Source organism: Calidris pugnax, unplaced genomic scaffold (assembly GCF_001431845.1).
Source record: "Calidris pugnax isolate Ruff unplaced genomic scaffold, ASM143184v1 scaffold28, whole genome shotgun sequence".
Lineage (NCBI taxonomy): Eukaryota > Metazoa > Chordata > Aves > Charadriiformes > Scolopacidae > Calidris > Calidris pugnax.
Genome location: NW_015090842.1, coordinates 11,380,086 through 11,390,366, shown reverse-complemented (window position 1 = coordinate 11,390,366; position 10,281 = coordinate 11,380,086). Strand labels below are relative to the sequence as shown.

The following is a 10,281-nucleotide window of genomic DNA, read 5'->3' as shown; positions in this document are numbered from 1 at the left end:
GCGGACTGCTATCGGGATCACTACTTACGCACTCACGCAGAAAGGATTCCTCCGCTGGGTCATTTAGTCCCTCCGCGCCGCCCTCCTCGCTTCTGCCACTGCTGCTTCTTTCCCGGGACGCCGCCGCGTCGGTGAGGCAGGTAATTCTTGCGGCTTTGCCTCCGTAGCTACAGGAATAGCTCGGCCGTGCCCCCCAGTAAGGAGTAGGGAGCGCCGGGACCGTAGATCACTCCGCAGGCGGTGAGGTGTTGAGGCTCGGGCCCCGCCATTTTGGTTCGCAGAGCTTGAGCGGAGGGGCGGCCGGTGAGTGGGGCTGTGGCGGCCGAGCTGGGGGCGGTGGGGCACGGTCGGTGGCCGAGAAGGTGCTGGTAGCGAGGGATACGCTTCGTCCCGAGTGCCCGCTGGCTGGGCTGAGGGCAGCCCTGGGCCTGTCCTGCCCCGCCCGCGCTGTGGGACGTTCCCCCGACGCCAACTCGCTGGGGAGGGCAGCGGGGATGCAGAGGGGTCTCTGCCCCTCAGCCCCCTCGGGGCTGCGCCGGTAAAGCGAGCCCAGGGTCCCCTGAGCGCTTCTCTGAGGTAGCCCCGGCCGCTGGGCAGCCGGGCGGCGACTCCCGGCAGCTGACTAATGCGCCTGGAGACCGCCCTAGCGACAGGGTAGTTGTTATACGAGTAAAGGTTAGTTTCATTGCGGTCAGGGTAGCAGCCCATCTGCAGGAAGAGATGGGAAGGCAAAGGGATAGGGAAGGAAGGATTGGATCCTTTGGATTGGACCCAGAACTTTTTAGAGTGGCAACAGAGTGGTTGTGAAAGGGTGTCCGGGAGCTGGTTGGTACCTAATGGCTGTGTTTTTAACCAGTCTGTTAAAACAGGCTGTTGTTAAACAGAATAGTTATTAAACAGATACTTTTACAGAGACATTTCAACTCGTACTGAGACTGTTTCTTGCAGCACTGCAAAGTTATTTTAATGTTGTAGATGTGTGTTCCAGTTACAGAAGGTCAAAACTTGTGTTTTTATGGCATCAGTGTTATAATCTGTAGCGATGTTTTTTGAGCTTGGTTGGTTCTGTGCATCATTGAAATAACTGTATTGGTGTGTGAATAGATCAGTTAAATACACTGGATATACTCTAGTTCATAATAAATCTTATGTAAACCAGTAGTTAGACACAAAATGCTATCACTATCCAAAAGTCTGCTCCAGTATGTCCTTTGGGTACAAGCCAAGGTCTTTCTATACGATAGCTCTTCAGGAAAGGTCTTTTGATGAACAATTCTTGACGTAACAAAATGCTGTGCTAAGGCGTCTTCTCAGCTAGTTTTCTGTAGGACTAATGAATTGAACTGGCTCATTAGAGACTGGAGAAATGCCAGAGCACGTGTTCAGGAGTCAGCATTTTCTTTAAAAATGTGGTTTTGTCAGTGAAGTTACATGGGGCAGGGAGACTTGACTGTATGCTGATTGTCACAGATGGCATCTTGAGGTATTATTTCCCTCACCTTTCAAAGTAATAGAATGAAAGCATGTCAGAACCTCAAAATACCATCTCGGTAAGCTCGGCTTACTGAACTGGCCACAGTCACATATTCCTAGACTACTGCTGGTAGATGTTTGTCTGACTTTCTTAAAACTTTACTGTATTCACATCTGTGGCTAGTGTCACTCATATGGATTAAATAGACTGAGGCCTTTAACTTCTTGTTTCAGGGTATGTTTTCTAACCCTGTTACTATTTATGGAGTAGTGCCAATTTTTTTTCATCTTGCATCTGTTTCTGGGGTTGAGATTCAGTCTGTCGGGGTAGGAATATCTAGGAAGTTTCTCTGTTGGCTTTCATTAAGTGCAGAGTTGTAAAGTGGGAAAAAGCGTAAAGTGCTGTAGGTCCAGTCATTTTTAAATACCTGGATTCAGGAATAGCAGGCCTGTACCTGTTTGTTTGGAGAAAACTGTGGGCTTTTTTTCCTCAAGTAAAACAGTGACTGGTGTCCTTCTGGTATGATCAACATCTTCTGGTTCCAATGACATTCCTCTCTTCTCCCGCAGAAAGTGTTTATCATGTTGGGCTCTGGGTTCAAGGCTGAGCGCTTGCGAGTCAATCTGCGCCTTGTCATCAATCGCCTCAAACTGCTGGAGAAAAAGAAGAGTGAGTATTTGAGGGGGCAGGTGTGATGCAGGTGTGACCAAGTATGCTTTTAGGGCTCAGGAGACATGAGGAGAAGATTTTTCTGAAGTCAGGGTACTTTAATGGGCCAAGTATGGAGTAGCCTCTTGCTCTCCTTGCTGGACCCAGGTCTTGCAGTCTGCTCTGGCGTGTGAGTACCCAGAGGAGTAGGCTGTCCACAACGTGGCCTCTGTCCACCTTCCTGGCAGGTATCAGAGTGCAGCTTACGGGGTGGTAGCTCTGGGCTGTGCGTGGAGGGACATGCCAGTTTGCCCTGGGGGGGCTTTTCCTGTTGCTCACAACATAGTGGGAAACTTCCTGGGTGCTGTCTCTCTCCACCTGTGCTGTCCTGCCCTGCCCAGTTAAGGAGGATCCATGGTTCTGATTGACATTGTAGGGAAGCTGAAGGTGTGGGAGTGTTTCTAGCAGCTAAAAGCCCACTCTCCTTTCTCCCCTAAGTTAGTGTGCTGGGACCTGGACACAAGGGCTCCACCGAGCCGTGGCTCAGTGTCTTGCGCTAGAGAGGCTTGATGAAGGAGAGAGGAAAAACTCATGATGGCTTTGTGTGTGGTGGGGACTGTGGGTGGGTATGGAGGCAGCAGCCCCTGCCAGCGCAGTGACTGGCCTTGGGGATATGTGCTGTAGCTGAGTTGGCCCAGAAGGCAAGGAAGGAGATTGCAGATTACCTGGCAGCCGGAAAAGATGAGCGTGCCAGGATTCGTGTGGAGCACATCATCCGTGAAGATTACCTTGTGGAGGCCATGGAGATCCTGGAGCTGTACTGCGATCTGCTGCTAGCCCGCTTTGGCTTGATTCAGTCCATGAAGTAAGCTCTGGCCTGGAGGGTTTGCTGTGGGAGAGGGTCCAGGCCCCCTGGGCTCGGGGGCGGTACTGCTGGGGGCACACCTGGGATACAGAAGGGCACCTGTTTGTCTCGGTGTCCTAGGGACTCCAGAGAACTTTTCTTCCCCAGGCAGGGAAGACTCTGGAGCCCAGCATGGAGGATGGGGACATTCAGGCTAAACAGGCTGAGGGCAGAAAAGATTAGGTGCTTGGTGAGGAGATGGGATTGTCTTCTGTTTTCCTTAGGGAGCTGGACTCTGGCCTGGCAGAAGCAGTGTCTACGCTGATTTGGGCTGCACCACGACTCCAGTCGGAAGTGGCTGAATTGAAGATTGTGAGTAGGGTTAGAGGGGTATTCCACATGGAGGGTTGGGGTGATGCTGCCAGAAGCTGGTGGAAGCCTGTGACTGGGACTCTTTGTCACTAAGGTAGATGGAAACACCAGTAAAGGTGTCCCTGGAGCATCAGGGGTGGCTGAGGCTGCTCAGCTGGGGCACTCAGTGGCAGAAATGAGGACAATCGGGGGGGGGGGGGGGGAAGGGGAGGCATGTCAGCTGTAGGGGCTATAGCTGATGTGCAGTGTGTGATGGGGGAAAGCAAAGGTGTGCACGTTCCCAGAGTTTCTTTCCTGCTACAGGTTGCTGACCAGCTGTGTGCCAAGTACAGCAAGGAGTATGGGAAGCTGTGCCGGACAAACCAGATTGGGACAGTAAATGACAGGGTAATTAACTGGTGGAACAGCTGCTGGCAGAACAGATACGTCTGCTCTAGCTTTCTGCCCCTTTTTGCTGTGGCCACTGGCTGAGCCCTGTGGTTCACTGTGAAATAGGGTGGGCCAGATGTTGCTGCTGGGGCGCCTGCCTGCATTGGAACATGGGAACATAGTGCTGAGTTCCCTGGCAGATGGAGTCCTGCTGTGCTCACTGGATGGAGAGGAGCAGAGCACGTGGAGCTCTGGCCTGTGCTTGCCAGCAGCCTCCTCTACAGCAGTGCCCTACTGGGAGGAAAGGCTGCACTGTGCTCCCCATAGCAGGTGGCCCTGGCTGGGATAGAGGTCTGCCGTGCTGCACTGCCCTAGTCCCACTGAGTGTCTCTGCACCCTTGTGTTCCAGCTGATGCACAAGCTGAGCGTGGAGGCGCCACCCAAGATTCTGGTGGAGAGATACCTCATCGAGATTGCCAAGAACTACAATGTACCCTATGAACCCGACTCAGTGGTGATGGTGAGTGAGGCACCTGCAAGTCTGGAGTTCCCTTTTGTGTTCCAGTGAACTGAAACATCCTGCTAGTGCTGTGCAAGCTTTCAGAGCACAGGGCTGAGGCATTGCAATGAGCTTGGTGGTAATCCTGCTTTAGTATCTTCCAGACAACCCTAGCATAGCAGGATCCCTGCTCCTTCCCACCATCCTACAGCATGTGGCTGTAGTTAGTCATGCTAAAGCCTGGTTCCCTTTCTGATTTCCATGAATATCACTGTGTGGCTGCTGTCTGTTCTTTCCTTTTCGTGTTGTCTCATCTTGTCTAGTGACAAATGGTGCATCTAATGCTGTTCAGAGGACTGTGATCAGAATAGAGGTGTGTTGGTGAGCAGAATTCTTCTACCCTGTCCAGGCTGAAGCCCCTGCAGGAGGAGAGGCAGATCTGATCGATGTGGGATTCACAGATGATGTGAAGAAGGGTGGCCCTGGAGGGGGAGGAGGTGGTGGATTTACAGCCCCGATGGTTGGTCATGATGGATTAGTACCCATGCCAGTGATGATGCCCATGCCTATGCCCATGCCAACACCAAATCCACCTGTTTCCTATCCACCTCCAAAGGGACCGGTAAGTGCCTTTGCTTTGAGTGTTCTGTTTTTCTGTGGAAGACTCCGATTGTGGTGCTTAGTCCTGTGTCTGCTGATTGGGAAGTGTCTGTACCTGATAGCTTAATGTGTCAGAAGACCATTGTGTTGCTGTGAGACTGCATGTGATGGAAACTGTTGGCAGTGCAGCTGAAGCTTCATGTTGCTTCTTGACTGTGGAGGTTCCTACCCCTGTTCTCCAGCCAGCCCTCTTTGCCTTCAGGGAACAGAGGAGTCCAGACTTAACTCCTGAGGCAGTCTTCTGACTGTCAGGCTTTTGACCAGGGGTTGGAGCTGCACTTTGAAGTTGCTAGGCTGGTAGTGTGCCAAGATTCAGTCAAGGAAATCAGGTGAGTTTTGTGGGCTGGGAACAGCACAGAAAAATGCGGAAGTGCCCTGCCTTCAGACCTGCAAGGGGAGGGGACAGGACCAGGCCAATAGCTTTTGGAGATGATTTGTTATGAGGGTGGAAGGTGGGAGCTGAAAAGAGCACTGTTCTCTGAATTCAGTTGTTTACAGGGTATCTGTGTAGACTGGAGAGTTGCAGAACTGTGGGATGGCTTGGAGTCTGAATATGGTCCCAGCAAGGCTGCAGTGTTTTTTGTGGGAAATCTGGGCCCGGTATCATCAACTGGCTGAAGGTCCAGGCATAGATATGCTGAGGATCTCTGCTAAGTCTAGGTCTTGGAGGCGTTGTGTTACAGGTAAGGGTAATACAGAGCCAGAGATCTCCTTCCTCATGTGATACTGCACTCAGGAGAAACGGCTCAGGTGTGTTTAAGGCAGGGTATTACCCTTTTTCTCCTGGTACTTCTAATGCCTTGAAAGACAAAGTGTTTAGTCATGCTGGGTCTTTAGAATAACCCACAGTCCAGTAAGTTGGGTCTGGTTGCTCCAGGTGACTACATCTGACTTGAGAGTCTTTTCCCAGCAGGTATAAACTCTTATCAGGCTGGATACTTGCTTGCATTTATGTTAGACTACTACTTTCTCTGACTCCCGTAGCAGCTGCAGTTGTGTTGTGTCCCATGGCTGCTCTCCCAGGTGCGATGAGAGAGCATGATGCATGACTCTAATCTCTCTGTACAGGAGAACTTCAATGGCCTGCCAGTGGGGACCTACCAGCCTTTCAGTAACATCCATCCACCACCAATTCCAGCAGACCCACCAACATACGAGTCTGTAAGTCCCTGAGCTGAATCACTGTTGTAGCCAGGAGAGGGAAACCTCAGAGTGCGGTGGTAGCCATGGAAAAGGCAAATGTTCATGAAGCATGTTACTGTCAACCTTTGGAGCTTCTGGGGTGGTGCTTGGCATTGCTTAGGGGGATGGTGAGTCACTGAGTGCATGTGATGGGAGAATGACATGTGAGAAGTTCCTCATCCTTGGGTGTGTTTTGGCTGAAAGGGAAAGCCAAGGTCCGTTTAACTGTGTTGTTGAAATGGTGATAAACAGTTAACAAGTAGAGTCCACTAATTCTGGGTTGGTTGATGTTTTGTTGGTTTTTTTTAATGTGAAGGGTTTATTTCCTTCAATCTATTTAATTATGGCTTTTGAACTAATTTGTAGAGAGCCTGAATGAACATTTCGCCGAACAAGATGATGTATGTTTAAACACTTGTCCTTTCCCAGGCTTTTCTCAGCCATTGGGGACAGCAAAGGAGAGGCTGGTGTTTGTCTCTGCTTGTCTGTTTTCACTGCTGCAGTTACGGTCACGACTCTAATTTGGCTTTCAGTGACGTGCTGCTTGTTTCTGCAATATCCCAAGTAGGAATGAGAGCAGCCAAGCACCTGTGTGTGCTAACACCTTGTGCTAGTTGCACAGCAGGCTTTGAGTCCAGGAGATGGAGGCACGGATGCAGCAGTTATTAGCTGGGTTCAGCCAGCAATGTGCCCTTGTCACCAAGAGAGCCAGTGGAATCCTGGGCTGCAGAGGGAAGTGTGTGGCCAGTGGGTGGAGGGAGGTCATTCTCCCCCTCTACTCTGCACTGGTGAGGCCACAACTGGAATACTGCATCCAGTTCTGGGCTCCCCAGTTCAAGAGAGACAGGGAGCTACTGGGGAGACTCCAGCGTAGGGCAACAAAGATGTTTGAGGGATTAGAGCATCTCCCTTATGGGGAAAGGCTGAGAGAGCTGGGACTCTTTAGCCTGGAGAAGAGAAGGCTGAGGGGAGACCTTATTAATGCTGACAAGTATCGAAAGGGGGGGTTGAAGGAGGATGGAGCCAGACTCGTTAGTGGTTCCCAGGGACAGGATGAGGGGCAACGGGCACAAGCTGGAACATGGGAAAGTCCATTCAAATATGAGGAAGAACTTCTTTGGGGTGAGGGTGGCAGAGCCCTGGGACAGGCTGCCCAGGGAGGGGGTGGAGTCCCCTTCTCTGGAGATTTTGGATGCAGTCCTGAGTAATGTGCTCTAAGCAATCCTCCTTTAGCAGGGGAGTTGGACTAGATGATCTCTGGAGGTCCCTTCCAACTCTGACAATTCTGTGATTCCGTGACAGACAGATGATCTCTGGAGGTCCCTTCCAGCTCTGACAAGTCTGTGATTCCGTGACAGATGGCACTGACTGCAGCCCATAGGGAATGAGGACTGACCATATCACGGGGCTTTATCCCAGCCAGATAAGACCTGAGATGGGGTTGTTTTGTACCTTGCTACTGGTTACAAGTACCTGTTTGTTCCTTATGAAAGAAAGGAAGCAGTAGCTGCGATGATGTGGATGAAGAGCATCTTTTCCCACTTAGGTCCTTGACAAATATTTTAGGCCCGCCAGTGAGTATGCTCTGTTTATCCAGTTCCAGAATGTGGCCAGTGAAGCTGCTTTGATTGATGGGGAGGGAGAGGAAAGTCAAAGCACTGCTTCCTTTTCTTGGGAAGAGAGGTGGATTCTTCCAAGTGTGCTGTTAGCCAGGGTTGTCTGCCTTCTTGGGGGGGAGTGAAGTGTGCGTTGCTCTCCATGGGTGCGGCTGCTGTGGCCCATGAGCAGCACCTACACGCCTGTGTGGGTCTGTGCCTGGGAGGAGAGGGCACTGTAGTAACCCAGAGTCTCTTCCAGATCGACGAGCCTAACCCCGACAAGGACACTGCTGCGCCGGCGGCTGGTGAGTGCCTCGGAGGGGTGGGAAACCCAGGGCGGAGTGGGGCTGCGGTTATATTGGGATCCCAGTGTCCCTGGAAGGCAGCTTTCCATATAGGGAACAACGTGTAGAACTCAGCACATCTTGAGAGCAGGATTTGAGTTTCGTAGAGGACTCGGATGGAAACGGAGAGTATCCTCTCAAAACAGGGAGGATCCAGACTTCCACTGGGAAACTCAAAAACTGCACTTTGACTTTGGAGCCAATACCAGGTCTCCAGCTTAAGCTGTCTCGTCGGACCAGGTGTAGGGCATTGCAGGATAAAATGAAGGAGCAACAACTCTAAGTGGTAATATATTTTTTTCATGGTATAAATAATTTTGTTGTGCAGCAACAGAATGAGAGAAGCAGGCACTATGAGGACAGGTAGATGGGTTTGTGTTAATGTCAGTGTTGAGGTTGCGTGTGGCAGAAGAGGACTCATGGAGAAAGCTGTTACCCCTTGGTCTGTCTGGCTGCCTAAAGGCTGATGAGATGCTTCATGCATCATCATTGGATCATAACAAAATTCTCCCGCCTTGTGATTCTGCCTTTTCTCTGTTGAAAGCACTTGTTATCTCCAGCACTTCATAAAGGCAAAGAGGGTTTTTAGACTAAGGACACCCTTGCCAGCTCCAGCAAGGACTTCAGACGGTCTGATGGAGTCCTCTGGGGGTTGGTGGTGGTGAGTGCTGAAGAAATAGGCCTGTGGGTGCGTGGGTTCAGGCCGTGTGCTTCAGTTTGACAGCTGGTGGTGGGGAGGTGAAATGATATTTCTCTTACTCTAAACAGGGCCTGGGCCCAAGCCAGAAGCTTCTCCTAAACCAAGAGCTGGAGCTCCTAATACCTTTGATAACTTTGTGCTGCCTGAATTACCATCCGTGCCCGATACGCTGCCAACAGCATCTGCCGGCGCCAACTCTTCTGCCTCTGAAGACATTGACTTTGATGATCTTTCTCGGAGATTTGAGGAGCTAAAGAAGAAAACATAAAGCTGACTGGGCTGTCGCTCCAGCGTGAGGGGCGGGAGCTGTGATGGCTGCTTCTCTCTGAAACACTCCCCTTGAAATCGGTTTCCTGTATTAACCTCCAATGAACGCGCTCTTCTTTTTGCGCTCTCTTCCTGCTGTACTTAAACCAAACGCTGCCGCTTTCCCCATCTTTGTTGCTCCAGGAGGTGAACTGTGGGGAATCCTGTGGGACTGGAGCAGGGAACAGCCCTTGTCAGTCTGGGTGACTGTACAGGAAACCTGTGTGTGACGTTTTGGGAGCTGTTCCTGGCAGAGAAGGGGGGTGAAGGCTGAAATGGGATGGGGTTTTCTTCTCTCCCTTGGTGGTCTCAAGCATCATCCACAAACTGCCCCTCTCTGCTCGGTGGCCTGTATGGTAAGGGTAATTAAATCCTTTCGGTAAGGCTTTTAGCTAATTGGGGTGGACGCAGGGAGTAGTATGGTCATGAGGAGACCTGGCACAGCACTTCTGCTGTCTCCCTGGTTGCAGTTTGCCTGATGTCCTTTTTTTTTTTTTGCTCCTGCTGGACTCTTGGGGAGCCCTCCATGGCCTTCACTGTGTTCCCAGTGGGGGTCTGCTCCCCGCTCACAGGAGGTGGCACTGAGCGCTTTCCCCTTCCCTGGCACGTTCTGCCTGCACCTGCTGGCAGGGCTGGGGCCTTGGGGACCCCGAGGGGACAGGAACTCTGCTCCCCCCTGAGCACGGGGACAGGACGTCCCTGCCCTCTGCAGCTGGGGGGGCTCTTCCCATCACCTGGTGCTGCTCCCCGGGGGGGGCTGCCGAACCTGACCCCCTCTCTTCTGTGTATCGGATCTGTACATAACACTTTCACACGACTCTTTCTTTGAAGTTTTTGTCGATTTGTATCTTGGGGGTTGGTTCCTAATAAAGCGTAGGCTCCTCAGCGGCTGTGTCTTTGCGGGGGGGGGGAAGCTGTTATTTGCAGGGAGGACGGACGGTTGCACAGCCGTGGCACCCTCCTTGCTCATGAGCCCGTGGGGGTGCCCGGCGTGGGGACAACGCTGCTGCCCGGGGTCACCCCCTGTGTCCCGCCCGGGGCCGGGGTCCCGCCCGGGGCCGCCTCTGCCCCTCGCTCCGCCCCCTCGGTCAGCCCCGGGGCGGGGTCAGGGCGGTCTCGCTCCAGGCCCCGCCCCCACAGCCCCCCGTCCCTCGGCATTCGTCCTGCCATCCGCCCGCCCCGAGTCCTGCTGAGCCTCCATTGGCTGGGAGGGCCAGCTCTCCGCCAATCAGCGGGTGGGGCTCCCGGAAGTGCCCCTGCACGTGTCGGGTTGAGCAGATGGCGG

The 10,281-nt window shown here is 52.4% G+C and overlaps 1 protein-coding gene across 3 annotated transcripts; it reads left to right on the top strand.

Moving 5' to 3' along the window:
• Positions 1-9: 9 nt before the first annotated feature.
• On the top strand, positions 10-9,881 carry IST1 (increased sodium tolerance 1 homolog (yeast)). 3 transcript variants are annotated; one of them, XM_014942277.1, is made up of 10 exons: positions 10-140; positions 2,044-2,143; positions 2,807-2,987; positions 3,251-3,338; positions 3,642-3,725; positions 4,117-4,227; positions 4,616-4,828; positions 5,935-6,027; positions 7,906-7,951; positions 8,759-9,881. In XM_014942277.1, the coding sequence occupies exons 2-10, from the start codon at positions 2,056-2,058 to the stop codon at positions 8,956-8,958; spliced, it is 1,104 nt and encodes a 367-aa protein (XP_014797763.1). In that variant the 5' UTR covers positions 10-140; positions 2,044-2,055; the 3' UTR covers positions 8,959-9,881. The 3 variants fall into 3 exon arrangements, with proteins under 3 accessions (XP_014797763.1, XP_014797762.1, XP_014797764.1); XM_014942276.1 differs by lacking the exon at positions 10-140 and adding an exon at positions 244-303; XM_014942278.1 differs by lacking the exons at positions 10-140; positions 2,807-2,987 and having other exon boundaries at positions 2,049-2,143.
• The last annotated feature ends 400 nt before the right edge of the window (positions 9,882-10,281 follow it).